At 59.6% G+C, this 25,178-nt stretch overlaps 9 protein-coding genes across 9 annotated transcripts; 3 read left to right on the top strand and 6 right to left on the bottom strand.

Moving 5' to 3' along the window:
• Nucleotides 1-586: 586 nt before the first annotated feature.
• Nucleotides 587-2,008, bottom strand: COLE_07584 (uncharacterized protein; the record flags this gene model as incomplete). Its single annotated transcript, XM_018424034.2, has 3 exons — nt 587-1,064; nt 1,385-1,625; nt 1,837-2,008. 3 exons carry the CDS (start codon nt 2,006-2,008, stop codon nt 587-589), a joined length of 891 nt encoding a protein of 296 aa, XP_018276619.1.
• A 393-nt stretch (nt 2,009-2,401) lies between these two features.
• Nucleotides 2,402-4,965, top strand: COLE_07583 (uncharacterized protein; the record flags this gene model as incomplete). The annotated part of the gene is made up of 4 exons (XM_018419670.2): nt 2,402-2,540; nt 2,593-3,434; nt 3,747-4,676; nt 4,711-4,965. The coding sequence occupies 4 exons, from the start codon at nt 2,402-2,404 to the stop codon at nt 4,963-4,965; spliced, it is 2,166 nt and encodes a 721-aa protein (XP_018276618.1).
• A 1,886-nt stretch (nt 4,966-6,851) lies between these two features.
• Nucleotides 6,852-8,180, top strand: COLE_07582 (uncharacterized protein; the record flags this gene model as incomplete). The annotated part of the gene is made up of 4 exons (XM_018420046.2): nt 6,852-7,108; nt 7,145-7,388; nt 7,421-7,720; nt 7,758-8,180. 4 exons carry the CDS (start codon nt 6,852-6,854, stop codon nt 8,178-8,180), a joined length of 1,224 nt encoding a protein of 407 aa, XP_018276617.2.
• Nucleotides 8,181-8,926: 746 nt separating this feature from the next.
• Nucleotides 8,927-9,692, bottom strand: COLE_07581 (uncharacterized protein; the record flags this gene model as incomplete). The annotated part of the gene is made up of 2 exons (XM_018419669.2): nt 8,927-9,357; nt 9,392-9,692. The coding sequence occupies 2 exons, from the start codon at nt 9,690-9,692 to the stop codon at nt 8,927-8,929; spliced, it is 732 nt and encodes a 243-aa protein (XP_018276616.1).
• A 354-nt stretch (nt 9,693-10,046) lies between these two features.
• COLE_07580 (uncharacterized protein) lies at nt 10,047-10,482 on the bottom strand (the record flags this gene model as incomplete). The annotated part of the gene is made up of 2 exons (XM_018419667.2): nt 10,047-10,081; nt 10,116-10,482. The coding sequence occupies 2 exons, from the start codon at nt 10,480-10,482 to the stop codon at nt 10,047-10,049; spliced, it is 402 nt and encodes a 133-aa protein (XP_018276615.1).
• A 445-nt stretch (nt 10,483-10,927) lies between these two features.
• On the top strand, nt 10,928-11,329 carry COLE_07579 (uncharacterized protein; the record flags this gene model as incomplete). Its single annotated transcript, XM_018419663.2, has 1 exon — nt 10,928-11,329. One exon carries the CDS (start codon nt 10,928-10,930, stop codon nt 11,327-11,329), a length of 402 nt encoding a protein of 133 aa, XP_018276614.1.
• A 1,044-nt stretch (nt 11,330-12,373) lies between these two features.
• Nucleotides 12,374-12,544, bottom strand: COLE_07578 (uncharacterized protein; the record flags this gene model as incomplete). Its single annotated transcript, XM_065626557.1, has 1 exon — nt 12,374-12,544. The coding sequence occupies one exon, from the start codon at nt 12,542-12,544 to the stop codon at nt 12,374-12,376; it is 171 nt and encodes a 56-aa protein (XP_065482174.1).
• A 430-nt stretch (nt 12,545-12,974) lies between these two features.
• On the bottom strand, nt 12,975-14,297 carry COLE_07577 (uncharacterized protein; the record flags this gene model as incomplete). Its single annotated transcript, XM_018419666.2, has 1 exon — nt 12,975-14,297. One exon carries the CDS (start codon nt 14,295-14,297, stop codon nt 12,975-12,977), a length of 1,323 nt encoding a protein of 440 aa, XP_018276612.1.
• Nucleotides 14,298-22,429: 8,132 nt separating this feature from the next.
• On the bottom strand, nt 22,430-23,737 carry COLE_07576 (uncharacterized protein; the record flags this gene model as incomplete). The annotated part of the gene is made up of 2 exons (XM_065626556.1): nt 22,430-23,452; nt 23,516-23,737. The coding sequence occupies 2 exons, from the start codon at nt 23,735-23,737 to the stop codon at nt 22,430-22,432; spliced, it is 1,245 nt and encodes a 414-aa protein (XP_065482173.1).
• Between the last annotated feature and the right edge of the window lie 1,441 nt (nt 23,738-25,178).

The following is a 25,178-nucleotide window of genomic DNA, read 5'->3' as shown; positions in this document are numbered from 1 at the left end:
ACTATGATACTATGAAGGGGTGAGAATATGACAAGTATCAAGAGTTGAGGGAAAAGATCCTAGACGTTGCCGTATATGTGACGATGCGATGTGAGTGGTACTGACATAGGTACTGATCGGTACTGACACCATTATGAGTTGTGGAGTGTTCTGCGATCGGGGTGCGTGGTTATCGCGTGGTGGTTGCCACGTGGTTGACACGTGTAATCGGTGCTCAGTAGTCGTTGTCGTTCGGATCGTCACACTTGAGGTGGACGGACGACATGTCTGGGTGAGCGAACTGCAGCGAAGTGGCTACTACGTCGTTGTCCGCATTCGTCAAGGAGATGAGGAGAAGAAGAGGAAGGTCAAGTGCAAGACACAGCGGAGGTTGTGTTGTTGAGTCATTTCTACCACACGTGATCCACCCCGTGCCATTCACTCTCTACCATTCAGCCACTGCGGACTCCCAGATCTCTTGGTACACCCTGTTCACCCCGTAAACACATGATAGACTCGCCGAGTAGCAAACTTGACGAGCTGGTCTCAGTTCAGCCTCGGTGTACAGTACAACATGTACCATGCATCTCTCTAGACACATGTCGATCTAGTTGGTCTCCCACACGTTCTCGAGGAACGTGACAAAGTTGGCCGCTACCTCCGGTTCCGTCCAGCTACCTGCGGCTCCGCCGCCGGAGCGCTGTGCGCCTGTCTGCGTCGCCTCGAACTGGCGCTTGAGCCGCTGCATCTCACTTAGAGTCGGCTTGTGACCCGGCAAGTGGAGGACGAGGCCCTGCCGCGCCGGAGGCGACGGAATGGGAAATGTCGGCGTCTGCCCACCCGCGAGGTGCGCAAGAAGAGCGCTTACTATTGTGCTCGTAGTTCTCGTCAACGTCTGGAGCGTCCCCGGTGGCGGTGCGCTGCGCTGATTGACGGCCTGGTTCGGCGGGCGCTTCTCACCAGTCCGGATAGCGCGCCATATGTCCTCGGCGGGCAGCTCCTCGTCCCATGAGACAGTGAAAAGCGGCGAGTCCCATCGCACCATCGAGTTGGGCTCCTCATACCGCTGGATCAGGTTGTCAAATCTGCTCGTCAGCGCTGTTCCCCTTTGATGCTGTGCCGGAGATCCGCCTCGACACCTCTCCTTCTTACCGGCATTCGAGCTAGATGGCATCACTTCGCCACTGTAAGGGGCAACGCGGGCACAGCGCATGTGGCACAGCTCATTGTTCCTCGACATTTTGTCAGGCAGCGGCCCATTATGCAGAGTCCAACGCGATGTCGGGTCACCCGTGGGTGCGGCCGCCACCGCATTGTCAGAGCCGCGCGAGCAAACACAGTGACTGAGAAAAAGGGGCAGAACGTCGATGCCTGCTTACTTCGTGCTCACAGCAGCCAAACTCACGTTGAGTCCGTGTAGCGCTCTCCCTCTGGGCGTGCGGCATGCCATTCAGCGCATTTGTTGGGCGGTGCAGCTACCCGAATCGTGGCAACGCGGACTCCGGCCTCCCGTGCCGCGCAATAGAGCTGATACCTAAACCCTTTGATGTAGTTTGCGCTATCGAGGATCGTAATGCTATCAGGGCGAAGGGCACGGGTTGCGGCTGTGAAGAGGGCCGCGCGGGCTGGCTTCTCGGTCTTGCTGTCTGCGATGCGGGAGGCATGGAGGATTTGAGGTGGAGGGCAGGTGGAGGTCACAAAAGTGGAGGTAGGCGGTGGTGGGGGAGGGACGAGCGTCCAGCGGCCAACAGTTGAGCAATGCGGTGAGGAAATCGCGCGGCGAGTGTTATGATATGTAGATGGAGAGCATGAAGAGCGCGTCAGCATACAGAGAACCATAGTTGTGAAGTGACTCACCATCGTACGCGCTCCTAGACACGTGACACGCAGCGTCGTCAACGAGGACAACATCAAACTTCGGCCCTTGGTAGTCCGGAGCGTCTATGCGCTCCTGGAGGTAGTCGCGGAGCTGTTGGGCGCGCGTCGACTTGCCCGAGCAGGGAAACCCCGAGACGGTGATGAGAGCCATGAATGCGGTGAGGAGATTGCGGAGAAGAGTGGACTGTGGACGGTGGTTGGTTGGAGTGATGACGCTCACTTTGCCACAGGGCCGCGTCTCGTCTCTTTTCGGCCTTCCCGCGCTTGCTCCCTCCACATCCACCCCCCCGTCACCCCTTCAACTCGTTGCCTCCATCACCATCCACCATCACACTTCATCCGTGCAGCCGCTCACCTCGCCCAGGCCTACTCTGGGTCCACCTCTGTCCTCCCCCCATCTCCTTCGCGCCGCGCGCGTGCGCTGATACTCTCCGCGCGCGCGCCGAAGACTTCCCTGTTCCACGCCCCACACCCCCGCCCACCCCGGCTCATTCCATCCAAGCCATCTCCACCGCTCCCCACCCCCAATCCGACTATCCTCGCCATGTCGCGGAAGCGCGACTCGACCTTAGGGAGCCTATCCTCGGCGGCTACCGACTCTCTGGCAATTGCCAAAGAAGTCGTCCTGACACCTTTTGCGTCTGAGCACCGCCGCACCGAGAGCACCCGCATACTTGCCGACCGTGAGCACTTCCGGCACGCATGAGCTTCTTTCCAATCGATTTCTGACTACAGTTGCTCCGTCGCTCATGCACCCCAAGTTCACGAGCAGAGCCGGCACCCCGGTCGGCATCAGTCGCCCACATCGCCCCTCCCTCCTGAGACTTCCGACCACTGTCCCCGGCGTCGGCAGATTAGGGCAGGACCCGCCCTCCGCGACTTCCCTTGCGATCCTCGAGAACGCTGAGGTGCTCGCTCAGCTGTCATTGGATAGAGGCGAATCTGCGAGCGAGGTCTCCCTTATTCGCGGCTTCCGGGCAACGATCCCGTCCTCTGAGTTGAGCAAGCAACGCCGTCGGACGCAACGCGGTGAGCTCGTCGACACGGACCTTGGCGGCGACCGACTGGGTCTTCGTCGGCTGGGTGAGCGGGCGCGCGGCCTTCTTACAGAGGGTGAGCATAGCGATGGTGAGCGCGAGGACAAGCCTGGGCGCAAGACACGCCGCAGGCGCAAGCAAAGCCGAGCCTCGCGCGAGGCACTCCTCGCGTCCAATCTCCATCTCGAGGACCTACTCAAGCACGCCGACGAGATCGCGCAGGACAAGGACAATCTACGTGTGCGGCAGAGCCTTGTCAATGCCGAGATTGCCCAGGTCACTGCCAAAATCGGCACGCTCGAGGAGATTCGCCGCCGCCTGCAGAAGAGCTTGCTCAAGCTACAGGAGGAGAGCCTCGAGCTCGACGACGAGCTCGAGGGCGTGCAGGAAATGATGGCGTCGCCGAGCGTCACTTCTGCAGCTGGTACCAAGGCGCTGCCTCCTACGACGGCTCCGCCCGTCAAGAGCTCGCGGCGGCGAAAGGGGCCCGCATTCTTGCCCTCTGAGCATGACGAGCTGCCATCGGGAGTCGCATTCATGGTGAGTGCGCCGAAAGAGCCGGCTAGGAAAGAGTTAGCGTGGCTCCGCCCACCTCTTTCACGGAAAGAGAGCTGCTGCCCACTCCGTCGTCGAGAGGGCGTCTCAGACGCCCGAGCCACCTGCAATGTTGCTCGAGCTAAGAGCTGTGTGTGGCTTGGCTTGGGGGTCATTGCCTTGTGATTTTGAGGGCGGTAGGACACATCAGGCGCCTTTTCGGCTGCTGTTCTCCCTTTGCCTTGCTTCTCCCGACAGCGCCCTCAGTCGGCCTCGTCCACGCATCATCGGCCCTTCATCGTGCAACGCTAACTCCAGTCACTCCAAGGTCACACTGGCCCCATCACCGCTCTCGATTTCAACGAGCCCTACGGCATGCTTGTGACAGCAGGACAGGACGACATCGTCAAGGTCTGGGACTTGTGCGACGGCGAGACAGTCGGCGAGTTGCGAGGACACAAGGGCTGCGTTAAGACGGTGCAAGTGGAGGATACACTCTGCCTCACTGGAGGAGCGGATGGGAACGTCAAGATGTGGGACTTGCGCCTCGTCGAAGACTACGAAGACAAGCTGCGCGAACAGTCGGAGAAGGCGCGGCGTGATCCGCTGTCGAGCATTGCCGAGCAGAACGAAGGCGGCGGCGAGGACGAGGAAGAGCCACCGAAGGAGGATCCAGGGCCGTGCGTCCGCACTCTCGAGGGGCATAGCAAGGCGATTACGGCCATGTACTACGAGGCGGGGACTCTCGTGACCGGCTCGTCGGACAAGACCTTGCGACAGTGGGACGTATCGACCGGGCAGTGCGTCCAGACGATGGACATCCTTTGGGCTATCAGCAACCCGCCAGTAGTGCCGCTGTCGCCGCGCAAGAAGGCCAGACCGGGCTTGTCGCACCGATCGTCTACATCTTTCGGCTCGGTGCAGTACGACGACATACTCCCCTCCCCCGGAGGCGTGCCCAACCCGAACGCAGCGCAGCAGCAGCTCCTAGCCGCCGTCACGGGGCAGTTTGCCGTCCCCACCCCGCCGTTCGCGGACGGCACCTGGGACATGTACCAGGACTTTGTTGGAGGCGTACAGTTCTGGGGTTACGCTCTGGCGAGCGGGTCTGGGGACGGTGCCGTGCGCATGTGGGACATGCGGACAGGCCAGGCCCACAGGACACTCACCGGTCACACCGCGCCTGTGACGTGCATCCAATTCGACGAGCACAACATCGTTTCAGGCTCGCTCGACAAGACCGTCCGCGTAAGTTACGACCCTCGATTGTGCTGACAGGCAGATATGGGACATGCGGATGGGTGCCGTGTCCGAGCTACACAAGTACGAGTACCCCGTCACGGCGGTGCAGTTCGACAGCCGCAAGGTGGTTGCGGCCGTGGGCGAGAACGGCGTTGAGGTGTACAACCGCACCACCGCCGAGCATTCACGTCTCGTTGTTAACGGGCACACCAAACCAGCTGAACGCCTGCGCTTCATGGACAAGTACCTCGTATCCGGTGGACGCGACGGTTGTGCGAAGGTATGGGCCATGTAGCGCCACTTGCATGCACATCATTCAACGGCGGTGGCGACAATTCGCTTTCACTGAACGGATGGCTGCCGGGGTCAAGAATATCAGTGTGTGACTGGACAGCAGAGGAATGAGCTGTCTTCGGCGTAGATCTCATCATACGTGACTCAGGCCTCGGCCTCTCATACATTGCCAGTCTCACCCTCTCCAGCTGACGCATGTCGCACCGAACTTGTCACACACGCTTGGCGAATTCCTCCAGTTGAGCGCGCAGCGAGCGGCCCTTGCCGAGGTGATTCTGGATCTGCTTGGCCGTAAGCCCAGTCTGAGGTGAGCGCTAGCAGGTCGGCCTGACCACAACCCACCTCAGCCTGCGTCGCCGCAATGTTGCTCCCCATGACAGAGGCGATGCCGCGCTCAATGACCATCTCGACGAGGCGCTGCCGCCCTTCACCATTCGCCGCGGGCTTGGGGGCGCGGGGCCTGCGGTTGGGTTTGGCCTCCACGGCGGGCTCCGCTCAGGACTGGGGCGCGTGTAGGGCGTCGAGGTCGTCGGCTCGCGCTTGATTGCTGGCATGGTGAAGTGGGAGGTGGTGAGATGAGCGGGTGAAGAAGGGAACGAGAGGAAGAGCGGCATCACGATGAGGGTGTGAGCGATGAGGGCGAGAGTGCAGACCGAGGTTGGGGCGCAAGAGGTGGGCGCCCTTCTGAGTTGGCTCGCCCCGCGCATGTCAGGTCTTCACAAATCAGTTTCGCCCGTCGCTGCCCCCATGCTTCTTTCGCTCTCATCAGCATCCAATGCACCTGGTCCCCACCACTACCCTGGCGCCTGGTACAAGCTTCACTCCCAGCAAGCCGCGTCAGTAAAAGTCAACTGCACCGCGCCTTGGCGCGACGTCCCAAGGTCACTTGTCTCCAGGGACCCAACCTCTCGATATTGGAAAGCTAGTCTGCTCAAGTTCAACTTGCAATCAACATGTTGAGGTTCCTTCGCTGTCAGCTGGGTTGAAGCCTCGCAGGCACAATGGTCGAGGCCGTGGTCCACGCCGAGTGAGCGATCTATACCGGTGTATGACCTCCGGAGCTCGCCTCCACCTTGGCCTGGGACTCGACGACTGCGGCCTCGAGCGGATCGCGTTTCAAAAAGGCAGGCGTCAAGGACGATGATGATTTACGTGAGGCCTTGTGGTGCTTCCGACTTCACCCCTCTGGACCAGCACACCGGAAGGTCGGCTCAGTCAATCTGCTCAGACCGCAGCCCATAGTGAAGCTGGAAGCTGCGCCCAGCGAGCGCTAATGGTCAGTGTAAGGGAGACGAGGGACGGAATCGTTGCCGAAAGTCTTGGTGCCGCCGGTTTCAGACCGCAAGTCCGGGGAGTCCATTCCCTGTTCGCCCATTCGTCACTCCTCACAGATCTCATGCCACGACGCAGCATTCCTCGTCTTTCACACGCGGCACTCCTCGGATTCACTCGGCTTGCAAAGCATCATAAAGGCACAGTAGGGAAGCCTGCTGGTTCCACGCTCAACGATCTGCGATTATGTCAAGGGCGTCTGCCCGTCAATGTGGCGCATGTCAATGTGGCGCAGATCAATGTGGCACACACGGGACCAAAATGATGAGATCCTCCATTCCAAGGTCATTACAACGCCATGATTAGTGGGAGTGTCAAGCTGTTGCAGTAACAAAAAAGGTAGTAGATAAGCTAGGCGTGAGTACGACTCATGCTTCCTCATGCCTCGATCGTCCTGTCGTAACCCAAAGCAGTTAGCGATGGGGGAGTTATGATGCCTGCATGTCGTCATCATTTGGGCGTTGTGCCAGTGGCTCACGGGTGTCGGATACTCACTCGTTCATCTTGTCTCGCTTCACACTCCTCACTGATCCATCTCTCTCTCCAACTTGACCGATGGCACCTTGGTCCAGCAAGAAGCCGGCCGAAGCAAAGAAGGACCCTTCCCTGGGTGCTCCGCACCCCAACTTACCCCCGAGTCATGCCCAATCCGGCTGGGCGGCCAAAGCACTCCATTTGAGTGATGAGCTCGGCGGCAAGCTCAACGAGTTCACTGCGAATAAGTGGGGCATTGAGTCGTTCTGGCCTACGAGCGGCGACTTTCCCCGCGAGCTGGAGAAAGCCGCGCGCATCTTGAAGGCCTTTACCCGTATGTGGCGCCCGATGGAGACCAAGGCCCCTTCATGAAGACTAACACTAGTCCCCGACGCAGACCCCGCCGGGCCTTCTCCCGAGGCGAAAGGGTCCACCGCAGCCCTCCGCATCCCGCCTTCGCTCATCGCCCACGCCCGCGGCCTCGCCATCTACTCGTGCTTCCGCACAGGCTGGGCTCCTGTAGGCGGCGGCATGGGATCGGGAGTGGTGGTCGCGCGCCTGGCGGACGGCTCATGGTCGGCACCCGCGGCGATCTGCCCGACGGCCGTGGGCGCGGGGGTGAGAAGCGACCGGTAATCGGCTAACGACAGATGCAGATCGGACTGGACGTGTACAACGCCGTCTTAGTCATTCGGAGCGAGAAGGCCCTCGCCCAATTTGGCGGACACCGCGTGGCGCTCGGTGGCGAAATCTCGGTCGCTGCTGGCCCCTATGGTGGGGGAAAGGGCGTAGACAAGGGCCTCAGCCTTGACACAGGCCCCGAGGTGTACGCGTACATGCACAGCCGCGGGGCGTATTTCGGCCTCGAAGTGGTCGGCACTGTCTTCGTGAGCCGCGCCGACGAGAACGCCGCCATGTACCACTGGCCTGGAATCAAGGCGAGCGACATTGTGGGTGACATCGTTAACGAGGGCACACTTACAGCAGCTCGGGGGCAAGGTCCCTGTGCCCGCAGAGGCCTCAAGCTTGATGCAAACCCTCCGCGCGGCCGAGACGGGCGTGGCGCAGTGTCCCAACGTGGCTGTATATGGCCCAGGTTTCGGTGGCGAAGGGGCCCATGGGAGCCAGCACTCCCCCAGCGCATACGATTACGACACTAAGCTGGTACCACGCACCCTAGTTGGCTGGGATGCATCCCGAGAGAATGCCGTTGGCAGTTCCAGCACCGTTCGACCAGCCCTCTCGCATCTGGATGTCCATTCTCCCGTACCCCGCGGGAAGGGAGGCTCTCCATCGCGCACTTCGCCGGGGGGAACGCGTTTCGTGCCGCCTCTCCCGCAACGCGGCCAGTCGCCTCTTCAGGCTGATACCAAAACCGACGCTCCTCCCCCGTACTCGCCGTCGGGCTGAGTTGTCACCACCACCTACGAGTCTGATATGGCATCGAGATTATCCAGTGGCTAGAAGCAGAATGTCTGTCGTGAGATGAAATGTTCAGTATTGATCTCCGCGCCAGTGTGTCGGTCATGAGAGCCGCCAGCGCTAGACCGCCCTCGTGATTCTTAACAGAACCCTTTCAAGATCAGCGCTAGGCGTGAACTGATAATCCTACAACTGCTTGCGCTCGCCGAGTTCGCAATATCAGTTGCGTCCCTGCGACGTCTAAAGCGGTAAGTCGTGACCCGTGACTGATAAGTTGGAGGTGAGCTGAATACATGCTACTCATTCGTGCCTCAGCTCCTTGTAGCAAATCCTCTCGTGCCGGCGCTGCGCGGTAAACAGACATGCTGAATGCTCGTCGCCTCAGAGCTTAGCTGCGGTGTCCCGTTGGCGGCGGGTGGCAAGACGCCGACCCGATGTCGCGCGGGCAACATCGCGCGCTCGCTAACCCATTGAGCAATCCTTTGCCGAGGGTGTCGAACGCCAGTGCTTGCGCCAGCGACGCCTCAGTCCGGAATCCTCGCGGACATTGACGGCCTGCCTTGAGGACAGCACATCTGAAGTCCGAGGGAGTTCTGTCACCGACATTGTGCTTGGAATGTCGTGGGCCAATGCTGCCGTTGTACTACGCAATGTAGGCGTAGCAGATCCCTTTGCCGGGCAAACGTCCTTTGGCTCCGCGCCGTCGCCTTACCATCACTATTTCCGGGTGTCCCTCAGTATGGCCACCGACGGCGAGCATTGTGTGCTGCAAGAGAGGCGTCTGCGAATCGCAATGATTTGAACACGTAGGCCACAGCACTGGCCGACGGCTTTAGGTGTGCATGAGTTTGACCTGGAGTGACGCTGATGAGGGGGTGGGATGAGTGACCCGAGGTTGATGAAGGGAGCCGGGCTGGCAAATCGTCCGGTATTCTGGTAGCTGTGTTATCCACGTCCATTTGCTGGGATGGGCTGTTGTCGTTCACCACTGTGGCTGGAACTACGTCCAAGCTGTCAGGATCTGGCATAGCCGTGTCGATGTCCATCCTAATGTCGCCATTGTAGTCGACCGTCTCGTTTGCCTGGGAGTGTAACCCCTCTTGTGTCCCAAACTCGAACTGCACACCCTGGTGGGAATACATCGAGTGCGTATTGGAGGCGACTGCTACATGGTCAGAGTGATACTTGCTCGGACTCACTGTGCTGCGACTCTGGCGGAGCCTTGCTCACGATGCGTGACCTGACCATCGAGTCTCGTCCCACATGTTCCATCGGGTGTACGTCCTCTGTGCGACCCCGAGTGGTATAGCAGTCATTGCTGTCGTGATGGTGCTGATAATGACGATAGTAATCGGGGTCGCGAGTGCCGTGGCCAAGCAGATTGGCATTGCTGTCGGCGACTTGATTGTTGTTGACGCGGCGGCCTCCCAATACCTCGTTCGCGTTCGGGACCGAGAGGCAGGTCGCGATGTGCGCCAGCTGGTCGAGAGACGTATTCATCGATGGAGATGCGTTCGTCGGAGTGGGGAAGTGATGCGACGATATGAGGTCGCGATGATGGGAAGAGGAGGCGACAAAGCAAGACAGATGAGCATCGTGATTGTGAACTGGGACCACCTCAACACCGACGGAATCAAATGTGTCCCCTTTCAAAAAGGCTGGACAGTGCTTGTTGAGACGCAATGTCACTATCGCTGCTCTCGTCCGCGTCCTCGGCCGGTGTACGGGGCAGCGCTGCCTTCGTAGCGGCACGTACATCGCTATAGTCCTTAATTGATTGCATGCATGCATGCTGTACAGAGAAAGGATACTGGTGTATTGACTGAGCTTTGAAGAAGTGATCTCATGCAATCTTCATGGACTGTACCGCAATGTGGGATCGAATTTCACTGCTGTTAGCTTCGCCACAGCGCAGTGCCTCACAAGCATCACTGGCGATAGCGTGCAGCATGTCCACAATGTTCCTCGCGGAGGACACGTCGTCTTCACGTCCCGTCTTGCCACTCTCGTCGCCGCCCTTGCTGCCGCTCTTGTCCCCGCCCCCTTCGCTACTCTCATCGCTACTCTCGTCGCCGCCCTCATCACCGCCCTCGCCATCCCTCTCCGATCGAAGTTTTTGGGCTGCCGCGACCAGTGTCTTGAGATGCTCATGGACAGCCTCCACCAAGACCTTCTCCCGTTCCGCGGACCCAGATGGGGCTTTGCGAAGGGAAAACGACGCAGCTCGTTTTCCGTTCTCAAAGCCGAGTTGAGCGAGGTGGGCGTCGGCCCCGTAGCCTGCAAACGGCATCCATTCGGGAAAGCCCAGCGTGTCAGATGAAGGGTTCACTTGCAGTTTCTCGAGGTCGCGCAAGAGCGAGGTGGTGCGCGTGATGTCCCTCTCGAGAGTTTGGGCCAAGGCGCGAGGGGCACACTTGTGGTGTGCCAGCGGACTGAGCAAGTGGGCCGAGAGGGGTATTTCACGCGGGGTCGAGCCTGCGGAGTCGGCATGCGGGGCGGGAGGGTTCACGAAGTCGGCACGCGAGGTGAGCCAGGTCGGCTATGTGCGCTCCCCATCAAACGCAAATCCAATGTTAAGAGGGGGGATGGCGGGGCCATCGTCTGTCTCCTGCAGACGTAACGAGTTCAAGTACACGTTCTGAGAGGTGGCTGCCGGGCTGCTCGAGGACGAGCCGGCCACCCATCGCGAGTTTGTCTTGAGCTGGCGGTTCTGAGTACTGCTGCGCTGGAGGCCCATGTCAGACCCGCGGCTTTTGCGGCGCTGTTCCTGCTTTGCTCGCGCAGCCCGGGCCTTGTGCACACGCTTCAGAGCGATGTCCGTAGACTGGGCACCGGACCATTGTGTGCCATTGAAGATCCCAGTCCCTTCGAGGTCGGCGATAAATCTCTCTTGCTCTCAGCTGATTCACACGTCCTTCTTCAACTCACGCTTTACCTCGCATACCTCGGCGTCCTCGCCCAGCCGCCGTGCAACAGTCAACACGCGCTCCAGAGAGGCGATATGTTGCATTTGCAAGTCAATGAGCTCTTCGACCGTCTCTCCATCGGGAATTTCAAGGCTGTGTCCAAGCACAAGTGGCAGCGGCCAGTCTCTGCGATGTTGGGCGAGGGCGGTCGCCAACGACGTGATGTGGTAGCGCAGGTGGCCGAGGAGGGTATACAGCGACTTCGCCTCGCCCTTCGCAGCTTCGGTGCGCACTTGTTTTAACGACGGAAAGGGCTGCGGCGAGCTCGTAGTCTGCCTCCTTGATCGTGTAGGCTCGCTTTGGCTTTGGTCAATCGCCACCAAGCGGTGCTGTAGACAGTCGTCTACCAAAGCAGCGAGAGGCAGGATTGTCCGCTCCAGATGGCCAATGGCTGTGTGTAGCCTTGCTGCAGTGTCATTGGGGTAGAGGATATACAGCCTCGGCGGGTAAATTGGGCTGACGGACGCGAGGCCCGCGAAGACATGGAAGATGGCACCCAAGTGCAGGGCGTACTGAGCACCGTTAGCGCGCCGCCGGAGCGAGGCTGCCTGAAGGTGAAGACGATTGCACAAGCGCAAGTGAAGTAGTGAGACTCACGTAGCGACCGAATTGCGCGTAGGCTTTGCATGTGCGAGCCGCCTTTGTTTCGTGCAACACTTTGCGAACGAGGGCTGCTGTTGGGTCTGCTTGGTGTGTCAAGTCTGTTGCGTCGGACGGACATGGCGAGCCCGTGGTGCTGGAAGATGTAGAGGGCGACAGGGTGCCCAGGTTGTCATGCCTGATACGATTGCTGGACGATGGAGTCATGTAGTAGTCGTGGGATGTTGCAACAGCTGCCCAACCTCAACGACTGCTGAGAGCATTTGGTCGCGGCGTCTCGGCTCAACAACCAACCTTGGTTGCGTCATTGGCCCAATCAGCGTCCGCCCACCACAACACATTATTCGTTCGGTCTCCACTTTCCACCCACCTGCCTATCTCTCTCGCCGTTCATTATGTCTACTCAAGACCATGCGCCAAATGTCAAGCCCGACACAGTAGCCCTTGGGGAGGCCGTATGTAAACAGGACAGCGAGCGACGATCTCTCACACATAGTATTACACGCTGTTGCGCAATGTCTCGCGCATCTCCGACGAACTTGCTAGCGCGGCTGGTGTCACCTCGACCACTTCGACGGTGCAGCGTGGCATCAAACGCGCACGGAGTGCCGACAGTCAGAAGCGCAGCGTGACGCCGGCCAGCTCGACTCCCAACAATGTGGCTCCCGTGCAGCATTGGCGGCGTGACCTCCCACTGGGAGCACAGGACGCACTGGAGGCAGCATTGGAGAGGGCGCAGACAAGCCTTGCCGGCGATTTGCGGCTGGACAACCTCCTGCCAGCCATGCTGGCCCTCGAAGCAGCATTGGATCGTGCACAAGGAAGTCCTCGTGCAATTCGGAGAGCCCAGGACAAGCTTGGTGCAGCGGTTGATGAGCTCGAGCGTATGAGGGCTGGTGGCAGTTGAGAAGATCCATCAGCCCTTTGGAGGGCAGGCGAGTGCGATAGCAGTCCAGCCGGTGTCAGGCTGGGCGTCGCTGCAGAAGGTTGAGAGAAGTATGCCGCTGCGCACCTAGACACTTGGCTCGGTGTATATTATAAGCTGGTTGTATATGCAACAAAGGTTATCGCCGCGGGGGAGTCTACTACAGCTACATGTAGCGCACAGCCGAGATGCAGCGCTTCTCCCTACACGACTAGCGGATCGCTTTAGACACCGGGACGACGAGGATAAGACGAGTGGGCTGAACAGAGCGCGGCATATCATCGCACGGCCTTACGTGGATGACAGCCGCGGGAGCTTACTCAACTTGGCGGCGACTGCGGGGTTCCAACCAGCTGGCCGGGGGCGAGTGTCGTTCTCTGCAGGGTCTGGGCTGGAAGGTACAGCAAAGGTAACTTTGTGTTTGTTCGGCCTGGTCGGCTTCATCAGTAGAGATGACGGCACCGTGGTAGAGGCAGGGGCTGAGGCTGCGGTTGCGGTAGGGGGAGATATTGGGGTCGGGGTGGTGGTTGCGGCAGAGACGGAGGAGGCTGTGACAGTGGGTGTGGCAAAGATTCGGTTAGGGGTCCTGGTTGTCGTAGAGACGGGAGCTGTATCCGGGACTGCAGGAGGCGGCGTGGGTGTGGGCTCTGGACTTGGGGACAGCGGCGGCAATGTGCTCAACATGGCAGCAATTGTAGAGTTCCATCCTGCCGGCCGCGCGGGAGATCTTGGCCTTAGGTTGGCAGGCAGGGCACCACCATATTTCGCGGCCTCGCCGTTGGGTTCAGTCGTCGACATGCTCGCTGGCACCAATGCGACTGAGGAACCCTGGATTGACCACTGCTCCGTTGAGCTGTCAGGCCCATGGCGTTCCGTGTCGCTCATCGCTGGGGTTGTGGGCAGGTCGGGTGAGAGGCAGTCAGTATCGCTCATCGCTGGGATATCGAAAAATTCTGACGAAGGGGATTCGATGCCGGTTGTCGTTGGGAAGCAGGGCGAAGGGCATTCCGTGCCCATCCTTGAGGTCGCCGGGAGGCCAGGCGATGGGCGCTCTGAGCTCGTTGACATGTTAGCATGTGAGGTCTCCGTGACTCTCGTCGCTTGTGCTGTCGCATCGCCCGAGGGCTGTTGTTCCGTGGCGCTCATCGCTGAAGCCGGTGGGACGCCCTCATGAGAGGGTCCTGCGACACTCGTCACTGGCGCCGTAGGGATGCCAATCGCTGATGGAGGAAGACTGTCTGCGACGGCACCGGTTTGCATCGCAGCTCCGTTTGGCTGAGGTGTGATGGGGGATGCCCACGTTGGCGGGGGCGGCGGAGTGTCTCTCCTCTCCGTGGGCATCTGGCCTCCTTGGCGCTGAAATAGGATGCCGCAGAGAGCGTAGAGGGCGGGCGGCAAGTCTTCAAGCCAATATTCAAACTGGCTTGCCCCACTGAGCATGTTGCTCATGTAGGTGACTGTCCACATGGACACACAGTTCTTGAGCGTGCGCCAGACTTTGTCACGAGCGCAATCGGCACAAGTCTCGTCGGCACAAGTCTCGTCGCAATCAAGATCGGCGCTGAGGAAGACGGCATCAAAGTGTCGCATCATCCACGTCAATGTGAGGAGCATGCTGCCAGCCTAAGAGAGGTCAGCGATCAGCAAGGAAGGCTGGCTTGGGACTTGCCAGATCGCGTGAACGACGCAGCTGCTTGATAGCGTGGTGTCCTGCGTCGCGGCCTGGTGTGGTATCGAAAGTGACCCGGGTGTCGGCAAGAGGAGAGTGGACAGCGTCGGCCCATTTTGAGTAAGACTGCTCGAAAAGAGCGAGATAGTAGTTGGCTTCGTTGAAAGGGACATTGGAATCTTGTGAGGCTAGAGGGTGATCGCGATGAGGTGTGTGGTAGGAGGGAGCGGTGTATTGGAACATGGCGATTGGTGATCTCAGTGTCTCAGTCGGAGACAGCGGATGACTAGCATGCGACGACGACGCGACGACCTTGAGGCGGCGAGGGGGATGACGGAATGGACGCAGCGAGCACAGTGGATGATCAGCCTCCACTTGCATTTCAGAATGAGGTGTAGTTTCAAAAAGAGGGGTAATCACTTGGAATGGAGTTTGTGTCAATGTCCGGGATTGGCTCTGATTGATGGATGAATCAAGAGAAGAGAACGCCCGTATGCCGGAACGCCGATGAAAAAGGGTTTGGATGGAATATAACCGTATAGCCCGCTATAGGGCGATACGGGGGTGACATGACAAGGCAAAGACGATTAGGATAGCTAGGCTAATGGACAAGTAGCTACCGCTATTGCTCCATGCTCTATGCACACGGCGACGGAAACAACACACCCATCTGATGACCACCCACGCACCACCTTTTTGAGTTGGCTTATTGGGATTGTCGTGACCAACGCGGCCCTCGCCTTTCCCCTTCAATCCTGCAATGGCGCAGCTTCCGAGCATCCAACCATGCCAGCTATGCCAGCCAGTCTCCACCCGATCAGTTCAATCCCACAAATGCATCTCCTCTCGTCGTTCATTCTCTCATCACCACCACCACCACCACCCCTCCTCGCCACCACTCCACCTCTCCACGCTGCATCATCATCACTATCCATCCATCCATCTCACCACCCCTAATATCCCACTCTACCGCGTCGCACTTCACATACCCACCTTTGCTTGTGCTGTATTAGACGCGCCTCCTACCTTCTCTCACTCTCACACGCTCAGATAGTCACAATCGCACTCCAACTTGCTCTTGCTCTCGCCCTCGCTCTCGTCTTCTCGCCCTCATCCTCTCTCACTTGCGCCAGGCCTAGCCGGCTAGCTGGCAGGCTGGCCTCACCACTACCACCACCACCACCTTGCTCTCTTCAATTCGACCCTTTGTCTTGTATCACTCTCTTCCTTTCCTTTCAATCGTACCTCAACGTCCCCCCACCCCGCCAGGCGACGAGCTATCATGGTCGACTATGAGCGCGTGCAGACACGCAGAGCTCACCCCTCTACAAGCACCAGCCCAAGTCGTTCATCTCTTCGCATCAGAAACGACATGGACCGCAGCGTACGTCACCCCGCAACAATGTCACTGACCTCGCCGCAGCTTTCTCCCCCGCCCCATCCGGCACCTTCCTCGCGCATGGCATTGTCTGCCCTCGTCAACTCTCCTCCACCAAACTCACCTCCACGCCCCGCCCCTCCACCTAGACAACAACAGCATGAGCCTGTGAGATCCTCGTCAGCACAGTACGCCTACAACTCGTTGTCGTCCTACGATGCCCCTTATGGGTCTCATTCGAGGTCGGATTACTTTGTTCCCCCCGACGTCGGACGTAGCTATCTCCGCCCTGAAGTCAAGGCTCATGGCCGCGCGACTTTCGAGCGCTCTGCCTCTTACGACCGTCGCCCATCTTATGAACAAGCCATCCCCATCGATCGCGGCGGCTATGACGACGACTACGACGACCGCGGGCTGCACTCTCGCCATTCACACGACAGTCGCGCTGGGCCATCGGGTTACGGTTATCGCTCGCCCTCCCCTATTCTACACGCTGCCCCTGCCTTCCAGCCGTACGAGCCCACTTTCCGCTCCGCGCACGACTCACGCGTCGCGTCCCCTGGCGCAAGCTCCAGTATCGGCTCGGAGAGAGGTATGTCTGCAGAGCCGCCCCACATCTTGCAGGATATGGAGCCTCCACCTGTGACGCGCAAGGGCGCTTGGCGGCCAGACGACAGCCTAAACGCCAACGAAGAGGTTTGGCAAGAGCACCTTCGCCAGTTCCAGCAGCGACGCGAGTACGAGGCGGCCACCATCCTCACCTGGACTCCAGAGATGGGCACTGGCAAGCCTGAGCCACCTGTCAAGGTGCCCGTCAAGCGTCGCGGCTGGCCCAAGGATCATCCTACCCGCATCGCTCAACGCGAGGCGAAGGAACGAGCCATAGCCGCTGGAATACCGCTGCCGAAGAAGAAGTACAATCGCAAGCCGAAGCCCTCTGTGGCAGCTAGCGCCGCGATTGACGATGAACTCCTCGGCCTCGCGGAGGGCGACGACGCAAAGCCGAGCAGTCCGATGCCTGCCTCATCTGTCGTCGATGATGATGGCGAGATGACGATCTCGGACCCCACAGGCATCATTCTGCCATGCGGTTTGACGCGCGCCGAAGTCATGACCAAGGTCGAAGCCGGCGACATGCGCGGTCTAACCGAGGACGACGTCAAACAGGTCCAGGACGAGATGTGGCTCAGAAAGAGCGGCCCGCCCCAGCTGCGCAAGGATGGAACGTTGCGCAAGAAGCCAGGCCCCGCAAAGGGCTGGAAAGCGATGCGCAAGATGAGGGAGCAAGCCGCACGTGGGGACGATGACGACAGCGACGCGGCGTCTGTGCTAAACGGCGAAGCCGAAGCCGACATTGCCGCGCTCCTCGACGACGATGGCCCGAAGCGCAAACCTACCAAACGGCGGAAGAAGGACGCCGACGTCAAGCCCGAATTGGACGACGACGTGCGCTCGCGCCTTGGCGAGGAGGAGGATGAGTTGCTCCCATCAGACGCCGAGAACGGTGACTCTCACGCGGCCGCTAAGCCCAAGAAGAGGTCTGGCAAAACCAAGGAGCCAGGCGTCGGCAAGGGCAATTGGACCCGTCCTAACAAGGAGAACAAGCAACACAGCAAGAAAGGCGAGAGCGCCGCATTGCAAACGGCGCTGGAGGCCGTCGTTGACACTGACGCCGAGGCTGCGGAGGTCATCGAAGCTTCACCACAGCGCCCCTCCCAGCACCAGCCCAACACCTATGATCCGCGCGGCGTCTCCGAATCCGAGGCCCGCGTCCGTCTAGAGCTTGTCAATGAGCTACAGCGGCAAGCGTGGACCTCCATCTGCCGTGACGTCCCCAAGGTAGTCACCTTCATGACGCCAATGCTGACTGTTTAGGTCTATCGGGTCAACCAGGCTTACGACAACGTCGTGAAGCAGAACATGCTGCGGACTGCGCAGGCTTGTCAGCGTAACGCGTTCGGTCAGCGCAACCTCAAGACGCATCGCACCAAGATGAACAAGGAGGCGACCGCCAAGGCCAAGAAGGTTATGCGCGAGATGCTCGTGTATTGGAAGAAGAATGAAAAGGACGAGCTGGCCGCGCGGAAGCGCGCCGAGAAGGAACAGCTGGAGAAGGCCAAGGCCGAGGAGGAGGCGCGCGAGGCCAAGCGCCAATCTCGCAAGCTCAACTTCCTACTCACACAGACCGAGCTCTACTCCCACTTTATCGGCAAGAAGATCAAGACTCACGAGGCCGAAGACATGGGCGACGGCGGCGAGAAGCCTGTTGCGCCTGTCGCCCCTCAGGGTGCCGAATTAGAGTTGGACGAGAGCGGCGAGCCGCTCCGGGAGCTCAACTACGATGAAGACGACGACGAAAACATGCGCCGGCACGCCGCTCGCAGCGCGCAGGAGCACATCAAGGCAGCCAAGGACAAGGCAGCAGCGTTCGACCAGAGCCGTGGCCCGGCAAACGGTCAGCTGGCTGACCTGGACATGGACGGCGACGAGCTCAACTTCCAGAACCCGACCATGGGCGAAGATCAAATCACGATCACGCAACCCAAAATGCTCATGGCGCAGCTCAAGGAGTATCAGCTCAAGGGTCTTACCTGGCTTGGAAACCTTTACGAGCAGGGCATCAACGGCATCCTCGCCGATGAGATGGGTCTCGGCAAGACAATCCAATCCATTTCGCTGCTGGCCTATCTCGCCGAGGTGCATGGGATCTGGGGGCCCTTCCTCGTTATCGCTCCCGCGTCTACGCTCCATAACTGGCAACAGGAACTAGCCCGCTTTGTGCCACGTCTCAAGACCATCCCGTACTGGGGAGCCCCAAAGGACCGTGAGACCCTCCGCCGCATCTGGAACCGCAAGAACCAGACGTTTACAGAGGATTCGCCGTTCCACATTGTTGTGACCAGTTACCAGCTGGCCGTGCAGGACGAGAAGTATTTCCACATGATGCGCTGGCAATACATGATTCTCGACGAGGCACAGGCAATCAAAAGCTCGTCGTCCGCGCGGTGGAAGTCGCTTTTGTCGTTCAATTGCCGCAATCGTTTGCTTCTGACTGGTACCCCCCATCCAGAACTCGATGCACGGTGAGTGTGACATTGATCGACCGCCAAACTGACCTCAGAATTATGGGCTCTGCTCCACTTCATCATGCCTTCTCTATTCGACTCGCACGACGAATTCTCCTCTTGGTTCAGCCGAGATATCGAGTCTGCCGCGAGCGGTGACAATGCATCTCTCAAGCCGGAGCAGCTCAAGCGTCTCCACATGATCCTCAAGCCGTTTATGCTGCGCCGGGTCAAGAAACACGTGCAGAAGGAGCTTGGAGACAAGATTGAGATCGACGTCCTCGTCGACTTGAGCCAGCGGCAGCGGGAACTGTATCGCGCGCTGCGCAAGCGCGTGCCTATCGGCGAGCTCATCGCACAGGCCAATAACTCGAACGATTCGGCAAGCACCAAGCACCTCATGAACCTGGTAATGCAATTCCGCAAAGTGTGCAGCCATCCCGACTTGTTCGAGCGCCAGGACGTCATGTCGCCTGTCGCGTTCGGTACATTCAGTCACAGCGGCAACCTGGCACGCGAGGTCGATCTCTACTGCCCGCACTCTATCCGCAACCCGATCGAGGTCGAGCTGCCCCGCTTGATTTGGGACGAAGGCAAGCTCGATGTGCCAAGTGAGGCTAGCAAGGCTGGCAACGAGTCACACGTGCTGCACAACCTGATGAACATCTGGAAGACCGACTGGATCAACGAATCGTTGAAGGGGAACGATTCAGAATTTGCGTTCCTCCGCGTGGCGGGAGTGTCTCCTGCCGAGGCAAGTCGACAAGCGAGAAGTCATCCGCTCGTGATGATGCTCGACGGCGTTTCAGCTTCTCGCGGGGTCATTGTTCGTGGTCCTTTTGCGTCTGATCGTGACTTCGCAGCCTCCTCGGACAAGCGGTTCATGTCGATGGCGCCGAGGATACCGAACGCCGCCCTCGACGATTCACAACTGCCCGCTCTCCGAGACATCTCCCGCCAAGTCTGGAATCAGTCGTTCCTCTCTCGTGCCGAAGCACGGTTGCCTTCAGACCGCGTCGTTGCGCCGGCTATCGTGCCCACTGTATCGAACCGTCGCTCGTATGTCAACATGCAGGAACGGCTCGCCGAGGACCCCATCGCCCGTGCAGCACTTTACGGCGTCGCCGACAGCGAGCGCGATAACGCACAAGCTGTGCGCGACCTGCACGCGATTGTTCCCGGCGTGCCACCCCAGGGTCTCCTCGGCGCGGCCTATGCCGATCAGCGTCCCGTCTCGACACTCCGTTTCCCATCAATGAAGCGATTTATTGTCGACTCGGCTAAACTTGCCCGCCTTGATGACCTTCTTCGAGAGCTCAAGGAGGGTGGCCACCGCGTCCTCCTCTACTTCCAGATGACGAGGACACTTGACTTGGTCCAGGAGTTCCTCATCTCAAGGCGACACAAGTACCTGAGGCTGGATGGTTCGACACCCATCGGCGAGCGCCGCGACATGGTCACGGCATGGCAGACTAACCCTGACATCTTTGTCTTTTGCCTGAGCACACGCGCCGGCGGTCTGGGTATCAATCTGACAGCCGCAGACACGTGTATCTTGTAAGACTGATTGAAATGACCCTGCTGACGCCAGCTTTGAGCATGACTGGAACCCCAGTAACGATGCCCAGGCGATGGACCGAGCCCATCGTGTTGGTCAGACTAAACAAGTCACGGTGTACCGCCTCATTGCGCGCGGCACGATTGACGAGCGCATCGTGCAGCTGTCGCGGGCGAAGAAGGATGTTCAGGACATTGTTGTGGGCAACAAGGGCATTGCGGATATGGCCAAGCCGACCGAAATCGCCTCGCTGTTCATGGACGACGAGGAGCTCGCCGAGTCGGTGGCCAAGCGCAAGCAAGCAGAGGCGCACGGATATACGGCGCCTGCGTTTGGACAGGAGCGCAAGAGTGCATTTGGCGACAATCTGCGCATCGACGAGGATGAAGGCGACGACTTTTTCTCGGCCAAGCGCCAGGTGGCCAACGACGATGACGACGAGGCGCCGAGTGGCGCGCGCACGCCAGTGCCGACCAAGAAGCGCAAGAAGGACGCGGCCAAGCCGCGCGCAAAGAAGGTCAAGATTGCTCTGGGACCGGACGGTCTCCCCATTTAGCCTCCGCCCCCTGCTTGTTCTGCGTATCACACATGTTGTTATACCCCGCATATGATCCTGTAGATGCATGTCACGTCATGGGGACCAGTCGCAGTCTGACGTTGGCGCCTTATCTGAGTGTTTTCCGGGGTCGCGGCTGCGGGTCGCGGTCGCGGTCGCAGTGAAGCGGCGCTGCCTCATAACCACACATCTCGAACGAACGTGTCGAACCAGAGATGCAGCACATCACCCGGCGTCGAAGATCCGACTGCCGGCGTAGCCAATGGCAGTCTGAGCAAGCGCCTTATCTGAACCACCCATGCAAGACTGGGTCCGGCAACTATGTCGGCGACCGGCTTATTAGCCTCTGGCTGAAACAGGCCATGCTGAGAGTGACAATGCGGGCGACGCGCGCCCCTTCTGTACGCATCGCCAGCTCGCCAGATCGCCAGATCACGAGAGCACAACCGATGAATGCCAGGGCACAGGGCTGGATGCCTGGTCGGTTCCCGCGGCGCCGCCAGCCAGCGGCCATTGCAGTGGCGTACTGAATTGTGAATGGGTTGTGTTGTGTGTCTGCGGGAGGCTCACGAGCCATAACTCGACCTGGATCTTGTGAGGACTCGACGGGCACCGCGTGCGTACGGTCAGACATGCCGCGTCCTCCTCACTTCTTCCCTCGGCTCTTCCAAACGAGGCTCATCAGCGTCCTCGCGCCCGCATGCAAGTTGTCTCGGCTATGGTGACATTTGTATGGTGACATAGCACCTCTGTGAATACTACAATGGGACTCTATGTAATCGCCAGTCTTTGACGGGAAGCGTCTCTTGGACAGGTCGACCTGCCAGCTTGCATGCCCTCGGCCTGCTTTGACTGTGGTCGTGCAACATTTCACGCCAGACACTGCCCCGACCAACACCTTCGTCACTAGGACTCTTTTGCTCCACGTGATCCCGAGATCCTCCTTGGCCATCACGCACAGTTGGTCGCTCATGACCCCGCTCACGCGGCGCGCGGCTCAAGCCCAGAGGGCGAGCGGGCGCGCGGCGGAGGCTGGGGGCCGGCTCTACCATGTACAGTGAGGTTCCAGAGGCCGCGAGGGCACGCCAAAGCTCCAAAGCCAGCTCAGAGAGGCATGGGCCGCGACAGAGTCACAGCACTCATATCACACTCGCAACAAGTCTCAACAGAACCAAAAGGGACTCACAAAAGGCCAGGGCCGGCGCGCGGCGCCGCACGAGGTCGGACCCTATACACACACGATCAACGAGGTCGATCGGATTGGAGGTTGTGGGTTGTCCAAGGTTGGGTGAAGAGTGGTTGGATGTACGGGTGTCTTTTGATTGTTTTCGTCTACTTCTGATCGTCTCATCATCGTCTAGCTGCCTCGATTGCACACTAGATGTCGACCGCCGCCTCACGCGTCGCCCACGCCCACTCATTGGCGCCCAATCCCGACCCGTTGAGAGCCGAGATTGAAGGGCCTCCGGCCTGCTCGGGCTGCTTGGCCTCGAGCTCGGCAAGGAGGTCATCGAGACCCCTCATTTCCGAGTCGTCGAATGCGGCCGCCTCAGTAACCTCGAACCAAGCGCCCGGCGCCGAGCCGCCCACTTGGAGCGAGAGGTTGGATGCGCCATTGGCCTCGAAGAGGGACGCGCCCGCGGGGAGGCCGAGGTCCAGCCCCGAAGCCGAGCCAGCTCGACGATCACCCGCGCCACGACTGACAGACGCCGCTGGGTGGCCGGCGAGTCCAAGTTGATTGTCACAAAGTCCCTCGCCCGCTGCAGGGCCACGCTGCGCCTCTGTGAAGAGACATCAGACGGGGTCGCCACCGCTGCTGGGTGGCGAGCGAGGGGAGTAGACAGGTCAACATAGGACTGGCTGGCGTCGCCATTGGCGGTCGCCGGAGTGTGGGTGGACGAGTAGTGGTGAGTAGCGTCGAGGTGGCTTTCGAGGTGAAGGGGCGAGGCGACCTGGTGGTGGGGCTCAGAGGCGTAAAGGGGCGGCGAGAGCGTGGCCTCCATGCCGGGATGGGACGGAGGCTGGTGCAGAGCAAAGGCCGGGGGAAGGAAGGGCGCGGGGGTGGCATTGCCGGTGGGGCAGGACGAAAAGATGCTTGAAGCCTGGCGGACAAGGTTCTCGAGCATGTTGACGCGCCAACGCAGCTGCTCGTTCTGAAGGTAGAGCTGTGCGGGGTTGCTGGGAGCCATGGTCATGGGCGACTGCATGAGGTCCTGTGGCGGGGCGGGAGCCGGGGTGGCAGGCGCGGGAGCCTCAATGTTGGGGATGTCGGTAAGGACATCGGCAGGAGGAGGCAGGACGGTTGCGAGGGAAACACCACAGCCTGCTTTGACAATCTCGGACGGGATGCCAAGGTCGCTGGCAAGGGATAGGACGCTGTGCGCAGGTGAAGACTCGCGCGTCTTGCTGGGCGTTGAAGGGGCGCTACCTGATCGAAGGGCTCGGTTTTCGGCCTCGAGCTCGACGACACGAGCCTCGAGCCAAGCCAGGTGAGCCTTGCGCTGGTTACGACTGCGCTGGGCCGACTCGCGATTCCGAAGAGTCTGGGTATGTAAGCTTCGGCCGAAAGGATATGGGAGAGTAGTGGACCAGAGGTTAAAACTCACCCTGGCTTCGCGGCGCGCCTTCTTTGCAAGCTCTGCCTCGGTCATCTCATGGTCTGCAGGGTCAAGCTCCTTGAGCTCTTCGTCCTCCTCGTGGTCATCGTCGGCTGGGATGGAGCGAGCGCGCTTTGATGGTGGTGGGGATGAAGCGGAAGCGGAAGCAGAACGCTTTGACGATGACGCGGCGTTTGATGCGCCTTGGGTGGTGGTGGTGGCGGCGGTCATTGAGGTGGAGCAGTGGGGGGAGATGGGGTATGTGATGATGATGGAAGAGGGTATCTTAATGGAGATGGGAAGATGGAGATGGTGCAGACGATGGAGTGACGATGGTGACGATGGGGACGATGTCGACGTGGCAGTGTCAAATGGAGAGGACGAGTGTTGGAGGGGTATAACAAGAAAGAGAAAGAGAAGGAGAAAGAGAGATGAGGAAGGAGGCAGTGCAATGGGGGGGGGGGGGCGGGCGATCGAGTGGGATGTGCGTGTGCGTGGGAGACGAGTGAGCGAGCGCGAGGAAGGTGGGTTAAGTAGTATGTCGACGTGGAACCAGTCCATGCAGTCCAAAGAGCGGTGTGAATGAACCGCTCTGGCCGCCGCCTCAGCCGCCTCCCTCTCTCGATCTCCCCTTCCCTTTCTTTTACCCCTGCGCCACATGTCCCCTCCTCATGCCTCCCTCCCCATAGCACACATATTCTCAGGGTCACAAGTCCAGACAAGACCGTTTTCACTCCTCCCTCAACCCTGTTGTACCCTGAGTGCTGTGACGTTCCGTTGCAAGGTCGAGTTTGAGATCCGACCGCATCCCACCTTGGCCCTTGGGCGATATTATTTAGCAATTAGCACTGCAATACTACTGCGATATGCAGTGCTATTACTGCGATTACTGCTGAGCATGCTGAGCCGTTTGCTCATGACCACCTCTTGTGCTCTAGTCGTAAAGTCGAGGCTCTCCTCCGCCTCCGCCTCGGCGCCTACACACCGCTATTGGTACCATGCACCACGCGTCTATGTATGTACAATTGCACTCCCTCTTTAGTGACACTCGTATCATAGGCCCAAGCTTAGGTAAGATTGCATTCACTTTCCTCCTCCCACAACCAACTGATCGCTCGGCGCCCTCCTCCATCCCCCAGCCAGCGCCACTCGCAGCGAGCAGCTAGCTGGGCGGAGCTGGGCGCAGCTGGGCGGGCTGGGGCGTCGAGGGCGTGCGTGTAATGATGATGACATCTTGCCAGTGACCCTAGACCACAAGCACGCCCATGCTCCAACGCTCCGGCGCATCCAGCACCCAAGACACGAAACTGACCTATGATACAGCCTACTCATAGTCCCTCGCCAGGACAAAAGTTAATCAGATAATGACCCATGGCCGAAGCCGCGAGACCCAAGACATCCGTGAATCGCCCATGCATTGACCAGTCTCTTTGGAGCACCAAGCTTTTGGCGGTGGCGCGAGCCCGAGCTTTTACCCGGCCGGGCCCGATACAATAGGCGGCGCGATTTGATTCGACAAGTTGGTGGTGCGAGTCCGTGACAATCGACAATTGATCGCGGGGGCGTGGTGGGCGGGAGACTATGGGTGGGGTGGGCGATACATCTCCCCGTTCCCGGTTGCGATGGATGAGGCAGGATCCGTGCGGGTGTGTGGTCGAATAGGCGCACAGGT

Source organism: Cutaneotrichosporon oleaginosum (assembly GCF_008065305.1).
Source record: "Cutaneotrichosporon oleaginosum strain ATCC 20508 chromosome Unknown ATCC20508_contig07, whole genome shotgun sequence".
Lineage (NCBI taxonomy): Eukaryota > Fungi > Basidiomycota > Tremellomycetes > Trichosporonales > Trichosporonaceae > Cutaneotrichosporon > Cutaneotrichosporon oleaginosum.
Note: the sequence above shows the minus strand (reverse complement) of the source record. Positions and strands in the feature narration are given on the sequence as shown.